We start from the raw sequence: 22,278 nt of genomic DNA on the forward strand, positions 1-22,278 counted from the left end.
TGTCCAAATCCCATCCCCTTTCTGCTACTGTATTATGCTGCGGATTTTCTGCAATGAATTTTGTTGCGGAAAATCCGTCATATTTACGCTACGTGTGACCTTACGCTTATAGTTTGCTGATTTACCATATAGGTGACAATAGTGAAACTAATGAGGGTATGTTCAGACGGCTTTTTTCAGGGTGATTTTTGAAGCCGAAAAGCCTTGTTTTAGGGTATGTTCACACGCTTCCCAAAAAATGTCTGAAAATACGGTGCTATTTTCAAGGGAAAACAGCTCCTGATTTTCAGCTGTTTTTTTAAGCAAATTTGCGTTTTTCGTTGTGTTTTTTACGGCCGTTTTTGGAGCTGTTTTGCTATAGACTCCATGAAAAACTGCTCCAAAAACGTCTTAAGAAGTGACATGCACTTATTTTTACGAGGCGTCTTTTGCAATAAAAAAAAAAAAACCCGTAGGAACAGAACACCGTTTTTCCCATTGAAATCAATGGGCAGATGTTTGGAGGCATTCTGCTTCCGATTTTATGGCCCGAAAAATGGCTGAAAATAAGCTGTGTGAACATACCTTTACACTCCAAAATACACTTGAAATAAGTCTGAAAACAGCTTCCCATTGATTTCAATGAGAAATACTGTGTGCTTTCACAGGAGGCTGAGGGTATGTTCACACGGCTTATTTTCGGCCGTTTTTCGGCCCGTAGACGGCCAAAAAGCCAGAAGCAGAATGCCTCCAAACATCTGCCCATTGATTTCAATGGGAAAAACGGCGCTCTGTTCCGACGAAGTTTTTTTTAAGTGGCTGCGTAAAAAAAAACCCTGTGAAAAAGCTCCAAAAAACGGCCGTAAAAAACGCCCCGAACAACGCGAGTTTGAATAAAAAACATCTGACAATTAGGAGCTGTTTTCCCTTGAAAACAGCTCCGTATTGTCAGAAGTTTTTTAGTAAGCGTGTGCACATACCCATAGGGTATGTTCACAAGGCTTATTTTCCGACGTTTTTCTGTTCCCACGAGCCTCTATTCTACGCGTCGCTGTCAAAATACGGTGCGTAAAATTATGGCTCATCAAAAGAAGTGCAGGACACTTCTTAGGACGTTTTTGGACCCGTTTTTTCATAGACTCTATTGAAAACGGCAAAAATGGCCGTAAAAAACCCCTGCGAAAGCTCCGAAAAACGTAAGTTGCTCAAAAAATGTCTGAAAATCAGGAGCTGTTTTCCCTTGAAAACCGCTCCGTATTTTCAGATGTTTTTTGCTAAGCGTGTGAACATACCCTGACGCGAGTATCTTTTTACGCGCCGTCTTTTGACAGCGACGCGAAAAATTACACCTCTTCTGAACAACGCCTGAATTACGTCTGAAAATAGGCCGTGTGAACATACCCTTACCAAAGAACAATGGTTGGCACTGCTTCTCACACCGAGATTTACAAACCCCATATAAAGCAGACTGTCTCAAACTTGGTGTGGCTCAGCAGTCCAAGATAAAGTCCAAAATAGAGCATTCAACGAAGATGCTGCAGCACTCAACCGATCCTTTCACAATTTTCTTGCTGCATTGTAGCCAAATCACAGAAAAGATGTGACAAACTATGGACTTTAAACACATCCATACAATTTCTCAGGCTAAATCAAAGGGGACAACCACATGGCTGAACTTTTTCAAAAATGAAGTCTGTAACTAAATAGAAAAGTGCCATTATCTTTAGAAGTAGCGCAAACCTAATTAGCAAACTTTAGTTACGAATTTCTTATTTCCTAATATTTTGACACTTTTTTTTGTTTTGGTGGAAATCCTCTTTTTAAATACGTAGTATTCCCATCTCAGACGTTTATGGAATATCCCAAAAATATCTGATCGATGCGGGTCTCCGCAATTGATTCTGCACCTATTTCGAGATTGTGGGTTCCTCAACCCTGCCTGGTAAGACGGCCGATGGCTGCGCTGTTTTAATAACTCCCATTCATTTCTACAGAAGTTATAGAAACTCCGTAGCTCAGCGAGCTTGGCTTTTCCAGAACGCTGATCACCTCTGCACCGATTCCTCGTCTGGATGCAGCGGCCATCTCACCGGACGGGGTCGCAGGACCAATGATCTCGAGATAGGTGCGGGACCCAGAGGTGAGACCCACATCTATCAGACATTTATGGCGTATCCTATGGTTAAAGGGGTAAGAGCTTGGAGGTGCATCAAAAATGGCTGACTACGAAGGACCACAATTTCCCTGTATTGGTGCAGCAGGAGGAGTGAACCCTCACATTTTGTTTTTCCTCTGCTCCATCTCTGAATTCTGTTTATAACAATATATTAGGTATCTACCACTAATGCAATTCTCTAATATTCGTGTAAAGTAGCTCCAAACAGGAGCAACTATTAGTTATTATTAACATTTACATTACATGTATTTAGTGCAGCTAATTCTCTTGTTTATCTCCAGTGCTCGTCATGATTATTGTAAATCTTCCTCGTCCGTCATATTTGTGGCTCAGCTCTGGCCGGCCTTTCTTTCCTTCATTATCATATTATGGCTGTTTACTGCAGCTTCACCTTCACCTCCTTCCCAGCTAATGTTTCCTTGTGGCTGGAGCTGCTGCCAAAGAGCTAATCCATATACTCACGTCTGGCCTCAGATACAGCATCCTGCTGTAGACTGGCAACACTCAGACACATCTGTGCCCATTCAAATCTGATCTTGCCAAAGCCATGCACCCAATTTGCTCTCACTTATATACCACTTATTAAATCACTTTAGCAGTATAACTTTGTACCCAATCAAGTCTTTATTTTTCTGTATATATCTCATAATAGAAACGGTATGTCTAATACCGTGTAGAAAGGCACAAATCTAATAAAGGTATGTTCTCTGTAAATGACTGCAGTGACCACATGTACTTCACCTTGAATAGAGAGCAGGATCGTTTAGTTTTACAGTTTAGCATGGAGAATAATTAGTATGATATTAAAAGTCACTGGAATAAATCGGATGAACCAATATCTTATTCAGTAGGATAAGGGTATGTTCACACGCAGCTCCTGATTTTCAGATGTTTTTTTAACAACTCACGTTTTTCACGAACGTTTTTGGAGCTGTTTTTCAATGGAGTCAATGAAAAACGCCTCCAAAAACGTCCCAAGAAGTGTCCTGCACTTCTTTTGACAAGCCGTCATTTTACGCGCCGTATTTTGACAGCAACGCGTAAAATAAAGGCTTGTGGGAACAGAACATCGTAATTCCCATTGAAAGCAATTGGCAGATGTTTGTAGGCGTATTAGGGGAGTTTTTCAGGCGTAATTCGAGGCGTAAAATGCCCGAATTACGTCTGAAACCACTGCGTGTGAACATACCCTAAGGGTAATGGGTGAATAATGGTATGGCAGAGAGCCTGCACGGTTTTTGCCTGTGTAGTTTTTACAGGTAAAACCTGTAGAATAAACGTTTCACCTGTAAAAATTGAACAGCCGAAAACCGCATCGCAAAACCGTGTCAATTTGCAAATAAAAACAAAATACGCATGCGGTTTTGTTGTGGTTTTTACTGTATGGGCAAAAACGTCTCCTGTAAATGCACTCTTTTTTTAAAACCAAACATAAGAACTGCAACGAAAAACACATAAAAAGCCTGTGGTTGCGATGTTTTGCTAAATGGTAGTCTATGGGAGAAAGCATGTTTCAATGAAAAAAAAAAAAATATGAAAACTCACTGCGTGAACCTAGCCTAAGGCCTCACTTACACGCACTGTAGATTTGGTCAGTATTTTGCATCAGTATTTTGAAGCCAAAACCAGGAGTGGACCCTAAACACAGGAGAAATATAATGGAAAGATTTACACTGTGTGAATGATGCCTTAAATGTAGAATGCCTTCAAACCTATGCTGATTATTTTTGCAGCGCATGGAGGTTTTAGAAGACTCTCAATTCACATGCATTGTACTGTACTTTGTTGTGAATATGTGGTGTGAAATCCACATTTAGGCTGTGTTCCCACGGGACGGATACGCTGCATAAAACCATGCAGCGTATCACACAGGACTTCCGTCTGAAAAAAATTTCGGACACAAATTCCGCTTTGTAATTAAGCGCACATACTTACCCCCTCCCTCCACTGACGTCCGCTTCGGCATCCCTGGGTGACGTTTTAGGCCATGTGACACTGCAGCCTGTGATTGGCTGCAGCGGTCACATGGGATACAACGTCATCCCAGGAGGCCGGTCTCCAATAAGGAGGAGGGCGTTCTGTGTAAGCATGCTTTTTTTTATTTTTTTATTTTTTTCCGGCATTGTGAGTTTTGCGCCGTAAATGCTGCGAATACGCAAAAGTTGCAACACATGGCTTTCTGTTGTGGGTTTTACATCCCCATTGAATTCAATGGGGAAAACCTGCAACAGAAAATCAATGAGAACGCAGCATAAATTGACATGTTGCAGAATTAAATTCTGCACCGCAGGTCAATTTATTCATGTTTATGCTGTGATTTCTTTCCGCAGCATGGGCATGCGATTTATTAAATCTGAACCACTTTGCTGCTACTGTATGTGATGAAACATCATCCCAGGAGGCCTGCCTGCATAAAGAAGCACAGAATTCTAAGAATTTTAAGTATAAGATTTTTTTTTTCCTAAAGTTGTGATTTTTGTGGTGGAATCGCAGCTTTTCCGCAATAAAAATCGCAACATCTGCTATTTGTTGTGGGTTTTACCTCCCATTGAATTTAATCGGGAAAACCAGCACTAAAAAATATGAGTTGTGCCTTGTTCATTCTAGGGATTGTAGGTTTCAGCTGATGTACTACCATTGATAATATATTAGATGATAGATTGACATACTCTTGAAGATCTGAACAATGTATAAACATGAAACAACTTATTTTATTTTGTTAATGTTTTAAAGGGGACCTGTCACTTTTCTGTATTTTTTGTTTTTTGTGTATATTAAACCGCTTGTCGACATTTAATGTACGGCGGCTGAGCGCAGTAACTGTATGGTGCGGGCTCAGGGACTGAGCCTACACCATACAAGGACAGTGAAGGCCACCATCACAGAGTCAGCATTAACACAGCATGCTGCGCTATTATGTCTGGCAAAGTAACGGAAACCATGTCAAAGACTAGATGCAGTCAATGGGTTCTGTCGGGCGTTGATGGTTTCCAACGTGCAATGAAGGGCAAGCTTCTGGTATTTTCGTTGTTCTGCTGCTATGATGAAGTAGAGCAATGGAAACCCAAACGCAGTTGTGAACACAGAGATCCACGCAAGCAGAAATAAAATTATTCATTGTAACAGCAAAGCTACAGCAATTTAAGTTAGTCATTATTGATTGTGAATTGGGTGTCCGAACATGTTGGGAGTTTTAGTTTCACATCATCTGAAGAGCCACACCTTACAAGCTTACTGTATACTCTTTATACACTGAACTCAATAAAACAGTATGCCACATGCTTCTAAGCTCCCCCTAGTGGTGGCTGCAGGCACACAGAATTTTATTTATGCACAGAATTTGGAGCTCTGTATCAGAAAGAAAATGCTCTGACCACTATAACTATATAGGGGGAATAAAAATTTGACATTGGACTCCATATGTTGTTGCCCTCTACTACTAAATTTAAGAGCACAAGCTACACGACAAAGTGCAATGCTAAAAAGTAACCTTCTGTATGCAGTTTCTGCATGTATCATTTGGGTACTTTACATGAAAACTGTCTCCATTAAAAAGTAATTTGCTTTCTTATGAAGAAAAATTCTGAACCTCATTAACAGAGCCTATGAAGCCAAACCATTGACTTACAGTACATTCTTCTTGCCATTCATACAGAAACCTTTAAAAAGCTATTTAATAAAATAACATAAATTCAGAACACGCATCAAGAGGATAATTATGAATCAATTTAAAAATGTTGGTTTGAACTGGGTCTTAGGTGACTGCCAGTTTTAGACTAATTTATGTCCGGATGTCACTTAGAGAACATGGGCCACTAGACATTTAAATAAGTGACTGGCACCTGGTAAGCACTGCAAAGCACAGGGCAAGGGAATTAAGAAATGCTTTCATTCTGTATGAATAAAATTCAGTAGCAAACTAAAGACAGCTGCTGTTTAAGAAATGACATTTTATTCATTGTTTGAAGACTCTATTTTTATAAGTGGTATGATTATTCCAATGAATGACAGATTTATTTCTGAGGAGGTTTAACAAAACATATGGAAAAGCTGAGGTCTAAAAAAACCAACATAATTTACACTGATTGAGTTAAAGGTGTATTCCCATCTTAGACATTAATGGCACATCCACAGGATGTGAAGAGGAACGGAGGAGCGGGACTCCCATCCTGCCTAATGAGGCTGCCTCCGGATCCAGGAGTGAATGGAGAGTTGGCTATGCATGTGCACGGCAATCTCCATTGATTCCTATGAAAGTTGCGGAAACATCCGAGTGGGCATGTGACATGTGTAACCACCTCTTTATTCCTTCCTGCCTGGATGCGGCGGCCATCTCACTAGGCGGGACAAGGGTCGGTTAAATTCCCTACTCGAGATAGGTTTGGGTTCCAGAGCTGGGACTTGCATATGCCAAACGTCTATGGCATAACACGTAATGTCTAAGGTGGGAATAACCCTTTTTAATCTGTATCTAAATATTTTTTCCCCATTTTCTTTTATTTCTACATAGAACTACCCATTACAGTAAGACTATACTTTATACTATATTATTTGTCAACCACACGCTGCGTAAAATTTCCGAGCAGAAATTGACCTGCGGTGCGTATTTTTCATACTTCATGTCAATTCCTGCTGCGGAAAGTGAACTGAATTGGTGCGTTTTTCAGAGGAGATGTCCCCAAATCCCAAGATTGAGAAAACGCAGCAAAATCCGCACCATTTTCTGCATTGAAAAATGCAGGAAATGGTGCGGTATTTCCGCAGCCGAATTTCTGCTATTATCTGCGGAATTGCTGCAGAAATTTTCTGCATCAATTCCGTTACGTGTGTACAAGGCCTAAAGCCCAGCAAAAACACTATTTAATGCGCATATCTGTGACTGATACACCTGCGTTTTTGTTTAAGATTCCGCTGCAGATTTTCTGTTGCATCCTGCCTGTGGGAGCATACCCTAAAACAAGAGATTCTTATGCCTCTTCCCATCTCCCTCCACATTCAGTCAAGGCAGGAGAAATCCTGGGCAGGCATGTGATCAATGTTTCCGCAGTATAGTGGGTGACTATGCCAGTCCCTACAAGAACATGACGTCATTGACTGTGTGATCATCAACTGGTTGAGGTGCAAGGTGACAGTTCTGAGTGATTCTCCACTAAATAATTACAATGGCTTCCCCTGATTATCATTGCTGCTAAAGAGAGAGCAGTTCTGAAAACAAAACTATATTAGGGAGTTGTAATTTATGCAATTCTCTGACCTGTGCTTATGTGTCATATAGGGACTCTATACATATAAGATTTGCTCATGTGTAAAAGCAATATTCTGCAGAAAAGCATTTATCAGCTCTGCAGATGTACAGGCCGCTGTTCACATCATTTCCTAATAATCCTCAGCTCTTCCTCATGCTTGTATGTAGAAAATACTTCACCAGAGTTTTTCTCACCTCTGCTTGCCAGAGATTCTCCTTGGAAATCTACCCCCCCATGGTTATTCTGTAACTGAAGCTTGTAGCAAACATCCTTATCCCCTTTTCCAAGCCCCCCCCCTCCACAACCCCAAGTCTCTCCTACATCCATCCCTATTCAGTGTATCTCCTCTCCAACCCCCATCCATTCTTTTCTCACAAACCAAACCTCTCTCCTTTCAGATCCTACCCACTCTCATTTAGCCCTCTGGTGTCATCTGCGCACGCGCGGTTCAGTTCCCCTTTCATTCACTTGCACAGATAGAGGAGCTGCAGCAGAACAAGCAGGATATACAATACAGCAGATATTCATATACTGCAAATACACAATAACTGGACAGCAGACATCAACTGGACCCGAAGGAGATTGGGCACTTCACAGTGTTTGGGCATTTAGCTGTCCCCTTATATGAAGAGCCTGGGTTTATTATAACTGATTTAGGAGGCTATTATTGCAGCATATACAATATACACATATACTTCCCTGGCAATACAAACTGGCAAACACAGAGCATTGTTCACATACAGAAACCAGGACCAAACTCCATAAAACGCATTACCTGCCCTTTACCTATCAGCACCATGCCTGATGTCATCAGTGTAAGTGAGTTTATCATGGAGACCTTGGAGGACCACAGCTCACCCACCACATCTTCCTTCACCACTAGGATGAGTAGCTGCAGGAACACAGTGAGCAGTATTGAAGAGGTAAGGGGCTCTTTGCTAGTAATGGAGTATTGTATTCTTGGTAGTTTAGCCTCTTTGCTTGGTACTGCAGCATTTGAGTGTCTGAATTATAATTCTGTGTGACATTCAGCAAGTCAAACTTCCAGACTGGTGCATGTAGGGTTAAAAGTTTTGAGCTGTGAAGGGTGTCAGGTAGGAGAAGCCACAACCTCTTGAATGGTTTTATTAAGGCTCATTTGTATTTCTTTTATGATTTACATTGTTGGTAAATATTACAGAAGCTCATTAGTTGTCTTCTTTACAGATATGGAAAGTGTTCATTGTATTGGAATCTGCTTTACCACTTTGCTTAAAGTGGAACTTCATTTAAAAAAAACTAGCCTCATAGTCTTACTTACCTGGAAACCTGGCTCTGCATCACTGTCATAAGCCACCTGTGAATTTGCATTAGAAGTTCCTTTTGCAGGATACCAATTATGTACAAGAGGGGCTGCGTTTTATGCAGATTCCTAGCCAGATCTTGACATTCGTTCTCAGTAGTCACAATCATTAGAAGTTGGGCGGAAAACTGCTGACATCTCTACACCGCAGGTAAGTTAGGGTGCACTGACGTATATAGCTTATGTTTGGCCAGCTTTGTTTTTTTTCAGCAACAACTGATGGAAAAACTGTACACTTTGAGCGCCTGTCCGGCCTTCATAGCTGGACAGAGAAACGTTGCATGCAATGTTTGGATGAGATCACGCCTGCGTCATCCATTCCGATTTTCTGTTCCATCATAGGAGCAGAAAAACCAAATTGATGGAGTGCCGGACTTCTAATGGGATCCGTCGTGGTGTCCGTAGTCTTTTTACAGGAAGGATAGCACTGCATGCTGCGCTATTCTTCATGTCAAATAATGGTCTTCATCGCAGTTGTTATGGAGCCTCCAACGCAGATGTGAACAGAGCCTTTCACTATCCAGCACGGGCTGACGTCCTACTGATGCCACCGGATATAAAACTGACCCTATAGGAAACAATGGTATCAGTTTTGTCATCAGATTCACTCAAGAGGTTTAGATGTGTGAACTGGGCCTTGGGGCTCATTCACATGAGCGTGAATCTCATCCATGTGCTGTGAGTTGAAACAACGCACAGCACACGGCTCCATGGATTTAAATGGGGCTATTCACACATGGGTGAGTTTTCGCGCAGCGAGTATTTGTTGTGTGAAACTCCCTGCATGTCCTATATTGCTGCGTTTTCACGCTCCTAGCCGCCCGTTGAAGTCAATGGGTTCGTGAAGACCACGGACAGCACACGGATGCATAACCGCGTGCTGTGCGTCTTTTACGCATCAATTACATTGAGAAAAAGTGCTTGCGAGTGCGTAAAAAAACTCGACACTCGCAAAGGACACTGATGCAAAACGCAACGCACATGGACAGTTTTTTTACGTGTGGAAATCTGTCACGCTCGTGTGAATGTAGCCTTAGACATTGGGGCAATTCTCTCCAAACTTAACATGGAGTATGAAGCTCATAAAAGAGCTGCCGTTATACTGTGAACATTTGTTTTTGAAAGTTTTCAAAACTGGAGATATGTGGGGTACTAATAGTGTAGACCTTTTCCTGGAGTTCTTGTCATAATTCCAATAAAGAAGACTAGTCAACCTCACTTCAGCCTAAAATGGCTGCTTACTGATAACAATAGATTGAATTGAGATTTGTCAAAGAAGAAAAGGTAAACTTTAGGTTTAGTGTTTTTTTTATAAAGGTAGAGTGCATGGAAGAGCATCCATGTGTTGTAGACGGTGTTATGCCATAATGAGCAATGACAATCAATAGTTCTTTGGCTTAGATGAAAATGTTACTAGTCACAGTTTCATATTGAATAGACCTGTCAGTTTGCATGGTGCAACACACTATTTAGAAATACTGGAAGAACGTTATTTTCATATACCAAAAAAAGAGGAAATAACTATTGTAGGATTCTGCAGTATTTACAAATAGACCTCAGTTAACAGAACACAAAGTTTATTATACCATGGGGCACAGTTAGGGCTTGTCCACACCTAACGGAATTGCTGCAGAAAATTTTGCAGCAATTCCGCAAAAACTAGCAGAAATTCTGCTTCGGAAAAACGGCACCATTTCCTGCGTTTTTAACCTCAGAAAATGGTGCGTGTTTTGCTGTGTTTTTCTCAATGATGGGAAATGGTGAGATCTCCTCTGAAAAACGCAGCAATTCAGTCCACTATCCGCAGCAGGAATTGACATGCTGCGGTACGAAAAATACGCACCGCAGGTGAATTTCTGCTCTGAAATTTTACGCAGCATGGGGATGAAATTTGTTAAATCTCACCCACTTTGCTGCTAATTTATTCTGCGTATTTTCCTTCCGCAATTTCAGATGAAAAACACACAGAAATTCCATTAGGTGTGGACAAGCCCTTAGGGTATGTTCACACACAGAGTCAAAAACGTCTCAAAATACAGAGCTGTTTGAAGGGAAAACAGCCCCTGATTTTCAGACGTTTTTTGAGCAACTCGCGTATTTCGGTGCGTTTTCACTGCGTTTTTTATGGACGTTTTTGGAGCTGTTTTCATTGGAGTCTATGAGAAAACTGCTCCAGAAACGTCCCAAGAAGTGTCCTGCACTTCTTTTGACGAGCTGTCATTTTACGCGCCGTATTTTGCAGGAACGCGTAAAATGACAGCTCGTCTGCACAGAACATCGTAAAACGCCTCCATTACGTCTGAAAATAGGTCGTGTGAACCCAGCCTTATAGTGTCAGGGTATGTTCACACGTACACGTTCGATACGCCTGAAATTACGGAGCTGTTTTCAGGAGAAAACCGTTCCTGAATTTCAGACGTAATGGCATGTGCAGGCGTTTTTCGCAGCGTCCATTACGGACGTAATTGGAGCTGTTTTTCTGTGGAGTCAATGGAAAATGGCTCCCATTACGTCCCAAGAAGTGACATGCACTTCTTTGACGCGGGCGTCTCTTTTACGTAAAAAAAAATGACTGTCGGCACAGAACATCGTAAAACCCATTCAAATGAATGGGCAGATGTTTGCCGGCGCTTTGGAGCCGTATTTTCGGACGTAATTCGAGGTTAAAACGCCCGAATTACGTCTGTAAATAGGGTGTATGAACCCAGCCTCATGGAAACGAAACTATACAGTGCATTTACGAGTTTGCAAAAATGGGGCAAATTGTGTTTATAATTAACGCAGTTTAATTAATTTGGCCGAAGTAGGCACAATTCTATTCTATGTTTTGCCCTAACAATTGACCTATGTCCATAATGAATTTGGTGCAACTTGTGGCCACGCCTATTTTATGCACCATTTTCTAAAAGTGGCAGAACTATGGTGCAAGTGGATCATACATTGGGCACAAGTCACTGGCACCATTTTTTGATGCATATTATGCCACTTTTGTGATGTGGATCTTTTAATAAATGTCCCTTTACATGTTCAGAAATTGTCCTCAAGAGGTGATCTAATGAAATATAATTGCTGTAAAGAAGATGAGTTTACTTACATGGCCATATAGCAGTGTCTAAGTATGTGGTATGGGCAATAGTGTATGTATGTGTGTGTGTGTATATATATATATATATATATATATATATATATATAATGTATGTGCATTTGTATGAAGTACTAAGGGGGTTTTCCGGGTTTATGAAATGAGCAGAGTATTTTAAAAAGTTGCCCAGTAAGAACAACCCCCTTAGGCCTTATTCACACGAACGTGTTATACGTCCGTGCTACGCGCATGATTTTCACGCGCGTCGCACGGACCTATGTTACTGAATGAGGCCGTTCAGACTGTCAGTGAATTTCACGCAGCGTATGTGCACTGCGTGAAACTCATGACATGTCCTATACTTGCCCGTGTTTCGCGCAGCATGCACCCATTGAAGTCAATGGGTGCGTACAAATCGCACACGGAAGCACTTCCGGGTGCCGCGTGTGATGCGCGCTACTGTAGTAAAATGAATGAAAACAGAAAAGCAACCCGTGCTTTTCTGTTTGTAAACATAAAAACATAGTGTCTTTATGATGCCGGCTGCACGAAAATCACGCAGCCACGCATCATATGCTGATGACACACGGAACTTTTGCGCACGCAAAACGCAGCATTTTTTGTGCGTGCAAAACAGACACGTCCGTGTGAATAAGGCCTTATTGAAATGTAGCCCCTTTAATATAACTGCTTCTGCCGTACCCCTTTAATTAATGACATTAAATTGAGTAACCATAGCAACCAATCAGTTCCATTCCACTTTTCCAGGTCAATTTAGAAAATGAGAGCTCGACTCTGAGTGGGCAACAGGGTCACTTCCCTCTTAAACACTTTAGATACTTGAGACCCAATCTTTTCCTAATGCCTGTACCGTATGTGGTAAAGTTGCAGTTAATGTATTTTCTCGCCTTTCTCCACGGGTTTGTCACTTTTCTGCAGTTCTGCATGACAATTAGCTGTATTATTAGTAATTGGCTTCTAGTGTGAAGTACAGTACACCCCTTTCTGTATTCTGACTCAGAATGACTCATTGAAGCCATTTGATAATGATCATGCAAATTTTCCACATTTCAAGTTTGCATATTTACCATTGCCCTTTAATAACTCTCGCATCAGGAAACTGCAATAAAAGGGATTTCTACACTGTACAGATTTACACTTGCATGCGGCTGATTTTGGTCTTGAGGACAAATCGTATTTTTCTGCTTTGGCTACACTACATTCCGACAGCCATAACTTTTTTTATTTTTTTCACTGACATTGCTGAAGAGGTCTTGTTTTTTTTTGTTTTGATTTTTTTTATATTTTGTTTTTGTATATTTTTTGGTAGAAAAAAAATTTGTGTTTTTTTTTTGTCCCACAAGGGCACTTTTACGTTTAAAAAATGTTTAATTTATTATACATACCTGTGTATTCCAATGCATTATTGCCTGTGCAAATAAAATGCACAGGCAGCTGTTAGAGTGATTTATTGTGCGAAGTACTAGCTCCCAGCACTATAGACTTACAGCAGATTGCGCCAAGGCATTAAAAACTTTGGGTCTCATTTGTTACATAGTACGGTTGAAAAAAGACATCAAGTTCAACCTAGGGATGGGAAAAGGGAAGGGATAAAACAAAAATTCTACACATTCACATAGGAGCTGATATTTTTTCGTTTTTTAAAGCCATCTACGGTCCTTGCTGTGACAGCTCCTGCGGTAGACTATTCCATAGATTCACAGTAAAGAAGGCTTGTCGCCTCTGCAGGTTGAACCTTTTTTCTCCAGACGGAGGGAGTGCCCCCTTTGTTTTTTTTAGGGGGTTTTACATGGAATAGGATTTCACCATATTTTTTGTATGGGCCATTCATATATTTATATAAGTTAATCATGTCCGTCCCGTCCCCCCCCCTTAGTCGTCTCTTTTCAAGGCTAAATAGGGTTAATTATTTTAATCTTTCCTCATAACTGAGATTCTCCATGCCCCTTATTGGCTTAGTTGCTCTTTTGTATTTTTTTCAATTCCAGGACATCCTTTCTATGAACTGGCGCCCAGAACTGAACTGCATATACTAGATGAGGCCGCACTAATGCTTTATTATGTGGTAATAATATATCCATGCGAGCCCATGCTTCTTAATACACAACAATAACTTGCTGGCCTTTGAAGCAGCTGATTGACATTGCATGCTGTTATTTAGTCTATGATCTACAAGTACAATCAGATCCTTCTCAACAAGTGACTCCTCCAGTGTAGCTCCCCCTAGGACATATGATGCATGCAGATTATTGGTACCCAGATGCATAACTTTACATTTATCTACTGTAAGGGAATTAGGTAGCGGAACGGTAGTCTCCTGGGGTAGATGGGCACTCGGTATCAAACACGCCAGTAAATTTCAGTCCGCACAGCAAAGATGTGGTACTACTGGCCTCAGCCAGTTTTATTTACAGGTTGTACATGAAATAAAAAGAAAACAAAAGAAAACTCTATGCCTGTCCGGCACTAACTATACAGTCAGGTATCCTAACTAACACAGTGCAGGCCTACTGCCTGGCACCATAAACCATGCAGACCATACAACCTGTTATGAATGCAGTCTGTTTGCTCTCACAAGCTCCTCTCCCTAGGCTGAGAGAGAGTGTGACTGAACTGCAGCCTTTTTAAAGGGCTATCACACCTGACCCCTGATTAATAGCTAGACAGCCCAAGACCAGGACTGTGTGGATGGAGTGGGGACCCACCCATCTCTCCCCACTCCAACAACCAGGCCCTTTTTCAGGTTTTAGACACAACCTATTGCAGAGGGAGAACCACATTCTCTGCTGAATTTATTCCCTGGTTGTTTTCAGATAGTAGAAGACAGAAATCTTGGGGAAATATAGACCCCATTCACAACCTGTCCACATGGTCTGTCACACTACATTAAACCTCATTTGCCAAGTGGATTCCCAAACTCTTAGTGTCTCCAAATCGGCTTGTAATTTATGAACATCTTCCATAGACTGAACAATACTACATAGCTTGGTGTCATCTGCAAAAACAGAAACCGTGCTATTAATCCCATCCTCTATATTATTAATAAATCAATTTAATAATAGTGGACCCAGCATGGAACCCTGGGGTACACCACTTATAACCAGGGAACATTCAGAGTAGAAATCATTGACCACAACTCTCTGGATACGGTTCTTGAGCCAATTCTCAATCCAATTACAAACTGTACTTTCTAAACCTATAGTCCTTGACTGGTTCCCGACCGCTGGCTGTGTATTTACGGCCAGCGGTCAGGGTCCTTAAAACCCGCGCCATAGACTATTTACGGTGTGGGTTTTAGCTTGCTGCCTGAGCGATCAGGCAGCTGACTGTCGGATCCCCAGCAGTCAGTGACTGCCGGGGTCCCGGAGGAGAAGATAGAAGCATCTTTCGCTGCTTCTGTCTTCTCAGATCTCATTTACACAGCGCACAATATAGGTATAGAGGCAGTGGCTGTGCCGCCGTCTCTATTGGTCCAGGTGATAATCTGACTGGTCACATGATCGCCGGGATGCCATTAGTGGCAGACTGCTGCTGAGTCTTTCTAGACCCAGCACAGCCCTGTGACAATAGTCACTATGAGAGGGCTGATTTCCTCTGTAACTGGGGCTGCTGTACAGCCCCAGTTACAGTGGAAAAAGATGGTGTAAAAGAGAGAAAAAATATATATAAAGTCCCCCAAAGGACTTTTCTGACCTTTTGAGGGACAGACCATAGTAATAAAAATAAATAAAAGTAAAGTGCAAAGATTTTTAATAATAAATACACATAAAATACCCACCCCAAAAAAAACCGTTTCCCCCGCCAATCATTGTCGTAACACTAGCCCTGAGCAAATTACCCTAACATAGACATGTAACATATTACAATTTCCAGTAGACAATGACGATCACAAATAAAAGGTCTATTTTAGGGTAAAACTATGTCATTACCAAAAAAAAATAGCTGAAAAGTAAAAAAGCTTATTTTTTTTTTTTTTTACTATTATTTTCAAACTTTAAGCCTAAAAATTCTAAAATAGCAAAAAGGATGTGTATAAAAATTATAAAAGAAACCTGCATTGTCTACGGAAAAAATCATTGCAAAAATCACGTCGCTAGCCCAACACATAGTTATAGCCATTTAACTAACGCGTGCTAAAAAGGGCTAAACGGTGTCTGGTCCTGAAGGCTCAAAATAGCCCGATCCTGAACTGGTTAATTTACCCATTCGACGTCTATGAGGGACAGTGTCAAATGCCTTTGCAAAGTCCAAAAACACTATATCCACAGCAGCCCCTCTGGCTAGGCTTCTACTCACCTCTTCATAAAACCAAATCAGGTTGGTTTGACGACTTCTGTCCTTAGTAAAACCGTGCTGGCTGTCACTTATAATACTATTTGTTGTCACATAATCCTGTATATAGTCCCTCAATAGCCCCTCAAACATTTTCCCCACGATGGATGTTAAGCTTACTGGTCTATAATTACCCGAGGAAGACCTAGAGCACTTTTTGAAAATAGGCACCACATTTGCCCTGCGCCATTCCCTTGGCACTATACCAGTCACTAGAGAATCTCTGAATATTATGAAGAGGGGGACAGAAATAACTGAACTAAGCTCTTTAAGAACTCCAGGGTGTAACCCATCTGGTCCCGTGGCCTTGTGTACATTTATTTAATTTAGCTTGGACCATATCTACATTCATCTAATTCAGTATATCAACTGATATATTTACAGCACTGGCACCGGCTACATCAGCTGCTCTTTCTTCTGTTGTATATACAGAGCTAAAGAACCTATTTAGTAACTCTGCCTTCTCTTGATCCCTCGTGACCAACTCCCCATTACCACTATCAAGGGTCCTACATGTTCAGACCTTGGCTTTTTTTGCATTTATATACTGTACTTGAAGATTTTTGGGGATTTGTTTTACTATCCTTGCCCACCTGCCTTTCATTTAGTATTTTTGCTGATTTTATTACCTTTTTCATATTTTATTAAGCTCTTTATAATTTATAAAGGCTATCGCTGTACCCTCAGATTTGTATTTTTCAAATGCTCTTTTTTGTCATGTATTGCCCTTTTTACAGAAGGTGTAAGCCATGTGGGGTTTAATTTGTCGTTTATACTTGTTACCTATAGGAATAAATGTTGCACTATAATTATACAACGTGGATTTTAAGATCTCCCATTTATCATTTGTACCAATATTTTACATTAGTTCTTCCCAGTCTATCTCCTGAATTGCAGCCCTCATCCTGGGGAAATTGGCCTTCTTAAAATTAAGTGTTTTTGCCCTCCCAGCCTGTGTTTGTTTTTTACAGTATAGGTCAAATGTACCTATATTATGATCACTGTTACCGAGGTTTTCACGAACATTGACATTCCCAACAAGCTCTGCATTATTAGAAATGACCAAATCCAACTGAGCTTCACCTCTAGTCGGGTCTTCCACAAACTGGCCCATAAAAGTTTCCTGTAACAGGTTGAGGAAATTTCTCCCCTTCGCAGTTAAAGCCAAACCATGAACCCAATTAATATCTGGGAAATTAAAATCTCCCTTTATCACTACTGTACCCCTCCTGTGCAGCCTTTAGATTGTTAAAACTGTCTAACTGAAAAACTGACCTTGTTCATAGCAACCAATCAAAGGGCAGTTTAAGAATTGAAAGATGAGCCAGATCTGGTTGCTATGGGCAACGAGGCCAGATTTTTTTGTAGACTGTCTCAAAGAAAAAGTGGGCTTGTTGCACATAGCAACCTGAGTTAAACTTTAATTTTTTAAATCATACTGAAAAAATGAATGGTAGACAGATTACTACCCCAATGGGTATAGTTTCACTTGTGCATGTCATCAACTATGTCGTTCAGTGCTGGCGGCGTAATACTGTAGATCCGAGGATGACAAGTGCTGACCAGGATACTGTATATGTGTAGGACATGGAGAAGACAGCAACTAACCAATGATAGCTTTCCTCCTCCTTTTTTTGCTTGAGTGAGCGTGATTTTTGCTCAATTAAGCGTATATGGTAAATGTTTTTGTACCTACTGTAGCCTCATATTGTTGGCTCGACTGTTTGTATTTTGATTAATGGATTGTCAATTGAGTTATTGATTTTAAATGACATATTAATACGGTAATAAAGCACCATGGCTGTATCGCCCATAAGATTAATCTGTCTCGGTTATCATTCTCTTAAGTTTTGTAAATGACATTGCCTGTGATGCTAGGAGACGTTTACTGTCATCCTCTTTGTTCAGCAAGATAAAAAGGGGGTCACAGCAGAAAAGCAAGTATTTTACAATTTGATATATAATGTAAAAATATTTTCTTCATATGTTATCCATTGCCAAAAGTGAATTTAATTACTTTATTTTTATTTTTTTTATGAAAAAGAGCCCTAGTCACTTTTCAATATTTAAAAACGCAATTTTTTTTTGAGTAGGATGAATCCGCACCGAAAAGCTGCAACAAAAACATTACGTGTAAATGTGGCCTTAGGCCGTGTTCACACAGGGCGGATACGCTGCGTAAAAGCACGCAGCGTGTCCGCCCTATGTGCCGCAGGGAATTCCTGGGCGAAAAAGCACACCAAACTGGTGCACTTTTTCGTCCCGGAAGGACCGCTGCAGAAAACAGATGCATTAACCGGCCTGCGAGCAGGCTGTCCGCCTGGGATGACGTTTCATCCCAGGAGACCGCTGCAGCCTGTGATTGGCTGCAGCAGTCACATGGGATGAAGCGTCATCCCAGGAGGCCGGCTTGGAGGAAGGAACACAGATTCCTAGGTAAATATAGTGTTTTTTTTAAATTCAGAGTTGTGTTTTTTGTATTGGATTTGCTGCGAACCTGCTGCAAATAACGCAACAACTGCTATTTTTTGTGGGTTTTATCCTGGAGCAAATATTCAGCGATTACGCAAATAAAATTGACATGCTGGGGAATAAAATTCCACACCACAGGTCCATTTCTGAGCAAATTTTACGTTCCGTATTTATGCAGCGTGTGGATGATATTTGTTCAATCTCATCCACCTCGCTGCTATTTTATTGTTCTGCGGCTTTTCTGTCCGCAATTCCGGACAGAAAAAAACGCAGCAATTCCGCTACGTGTGGACAAGCCCTTAGGGTGGAAATACACTTCATGTTTTCGTTGCGTAAAATTTCTTCTACAGAAAATTACTCCATGTTCTCCTATGGAGAAAAAAAATTATTCAATTAATACATGGCGTATTTTTTGGCGCATAATATTGTCTGCTGCTGAAATGTCTTCTGCTGCGTACCCTATGTATTGTGGATTTTGGATACAGCATTTTTTCATAATTGTTAGTAGTTTAAAATGTTTCACTGAAATCTGCAATGCAAATTCGCAGCAAAAAACATTGTAGAAAAATGCGCAAATGTCATTTCGCAGGTAAAGAAGCAAAAACTGTTTAAGAAAATGATGCTGGCAGATTTTTTTATTCTGATCTGGTGTTATTTTTACGCTACTTGTGAACTCACCCTGAAGGGAGGAGAAATATAATTGAAAGCTTTAGGGCAGATTCTGCATGCAGATTATGCTTCTGATTTTACCAAACGTGAAGTTAGGGCAGATCTTTTTTCCCACAGTTTGTTAATTGGGCTTAAGCTCTGTCCACATAGTGTTTATGTATGGTGCAAACGCCAGGAAAATACATCTAATGTAAACCGTATACACAGTATACTTTTTTGCAGAGGTCAACTGATTAGGAAAACGGAGCAGGCTGTGTTACCAATACTGTAAAAAAAGCATACCAAATTATAACTACCCAGCGGATGCCAAAATGACTCATTTGGAAGTCATCAGGTCAATAGGGATCTTTGGACTTGTTCAGTGTGTGTGCTGGGAGCATCTCAAATACGCTGAGCGTATACAAGGAACATGGTGTGACCATAGTCTTAGAAACCACTTATTCACTTGCTTTTACTAATTTTTTGTTGCATATCTTTGGTTGGTATATACCAGTTTCTAGTTTGTCTTCGGAATCTCCTCTTAACCGTGTTAGAATGGTAATGCACATGCAGTACCACTGCAGAAGATGAAGAGTCACAGTCAGCCCCTTCGTTCTAGTGATCAGTGAGCGTTCTATGGGACAGACCCATACCAATAACATCCCCTGTTAGAAAATGTTTTAATGTGAACCTTTCCTTTAATTTCTAACAGATGTTTTATGAGTAACAGGCAGTCATTTTGACCTCCAAACACGGTCACAGATAGGAATAAAGTGACTACAGTAGATTGCGCTTCATCATATTTCTTTAATCTACGCTAACCAAATATTTATCAAAATCTTTAGAGAAAGGTACAGTTAGGGCCAGGCAATTATAACCTAAATCAATCAATTGAACATGTAACCTCGATTACGATTAATGAACAATTATTTAGGCCACACCCTTTTTTGCATGCCACACCCCCTATTTGCATGTTTCGCTATTGAATTCATATGTATTCGCTGAGCCTGCTGTATACCACTGTATATAATATGCCCCCTGACACTGTCTCACACCGTATATTGCCCCATAGTGCTCCCCACACAGTATAATGTCCCATAGCTGCCCCCACACATTATAATGCCCCTATAGTTGCCATTCACACAGCATAATGGCCCTATAGCTGCCCCCAATAGTGCCTGATAAAAATAATAATATACATACTCACCTAACCCATTCCAACCACGAGTGGAGGAGATCCCTCTGCTCCTCTGGCTGTGTGGCACGGTGCAGACAGGCACAATGACGTCACTGCCTCGCGTCCGGCAATACATAGTGACTGGTAGAGCAGAGACCTTACGTTCCCCTGATCTACAATTGGGTTCAACTATATCTACGTCCTGAAAATGTAGATACAGTTTAAACCGGTAAAAAATTATTGATAAACTGGAAATTCGCAAGATGCTGTCAACTATTTGCGCTGAATTTCGATTTATTTTTCGATTAATTGCCCAGCCCTAGGTACAGTCAACTTTTTTTTCAAAACTTAGACCATTGAAGAAGAGTAAAGGCCCTTTTACATGGGCTAATGATCAGGGGAATGTAACACTCATTCCTGATCATCGGCCCCTTCAAAAGGGCCCAGCAATTAGCTGACAAACGAGCCAATTCTTGGCTGGATTTCTCATTTATTTATCTTTATATATTGGAAAATTCGCAGGTTTGCAAATGTTCATACAGTATGTCATGTAAAAAGTGCAGCATGCAGCGATCTGTAATGGCATTCAACCGGAATTGGCAATAATATATTTTGTAAAGAGAAACATGTGGGTGTGAGTCTAGTTCTGTAGGTGGAGGAGTAGGATCACTGGATTCATTCTTGAATGGGAAACCCCTATGCTCATTTTGGTTCGGTTATACCATCATAGTTTCAGCCAGTCACTCAGTTACACATTTATTTACTAGCATAAAATTGACCCTAAAACATATATTTTGCTTGATCTTCCTTCATATTAGCTAAGCCATACAGTATGACGCTAGATCACAGATTTGCATGCAAATATAAAGTATCTAAACATGCTGTCAGAGTGTCCTGAATAATGTTTCCATCTGCGTCTATTCACTTGAGATTGTGCCTTTTCCTCCCACAACCAACTGTTATTGCTTCATATTGTATTTTTACTAAGTAGAGACTGAGCCTAGTAGGCGAATATGGATTTATTAATAAAACCGTGATAGAATGACATTAGTATTGGTAATCCCCAATGGAATAGGTGAGCTTAGTTTACAGGAAGGTGTAAAACGGAGTACAGATGTTCTTGTACCCTCTATGGTGGTTCTGGAAATATTACTGAATCGTGACTGTAATTTGGTCATAATAATAAATCTATAGATGCAGTGATGGAATGTTACATTGACATATGTTTTAAACGGTATCTGTCACCATCTGTGAAATGCACAAATAAGGATAAGCCACTGGGGACACATGCACCCGCTTTATGGGTGTCTCCGAACACTCTTCAGCTGCTCAGATTCATTCAAAAGTAATAGGTCCTCAAGTCTAAAGTTGACCATACACTAAAGATTTTGGAAAGCCGATGTAGACCATTTTCTGCCGACTGTGAAAACGATTTGCCGTGTTGGATTTTTTGCGGTCATTGTCCGGGGCAATCGTTGGAAAGTGGTTGTGTTAATCGACAGATCTGCATCCCATCAATAGACCAGAACATGCCACTCATCAAAGCAGAGAACGATCAACATTTTAACTTATGGAGTTGTCGTCCAAATTGTCTTGTACTATTTTAGTAAAATAACGTATTATTTTTTTTTCCCAAAAAATTGTCACACAAATAGTGTGTGTGTGAAGGAAGGGGTATACTAACACACTGCAGTTTTGGTGCCGTTTTTCGGTGCCGTTTTTTAAGCCACAAAGTATTTGTTATATACTCCCCCTTCCCGAACAATCCATTCCTGGTTTTGGCTCCCAAAAATTTATGAACAA

At 40.7% G+C, this 22,278-nt stretch overlaps 1 protein-coding gene across 4 annotated transcripts in view; it reads left to right on the plus strand.

Moving 5' to 3' along the window:
• Positions 1-7,863: 7,863 nt before the first annotated feature.
• LOC142665929 (arf-GAP with SH3 domain, ANK repeat and PH domain-containing protein 1-like) overlaps positions 7,864-22,278 on the plus strand; it is a 110,691-nt gene continuing 96,276 nt past the window's right edge. For all 4 annotated transcript variants that reach the window (XM_075845745.1, XM_075845747.1, XM_075845748.1 and 1 more), the window contains exon 1: positions 7,864-8,324. In XM_075845745.1, the coding sequence (XP_075701860.1) occupies positions 8,199-8,324 (126 nt within the window). In that variant the 5' untranslated portion in view covers positions 7,864-8,198. The remainder of the gene's footprint in view (positions 8,325-22,278) is intronic.

The sequence above is a fragment of the Rhinoderma darwinii genome, chromosome 13 (assembly GCF_050947455.1).
Source record: "Rhinoderma darwinii isolate aRhiDar2 chromosome 13, aRhiDar2.hap1, whole genome shotgun sequence".
Taxonomy (NCBI): domain Eukaryota; kingdom Metazoa; phylum Chordata; class Amphibia; order Anura; family Rhinodermatidae; genus Rhinoderma; species Rhinoderma darwinii.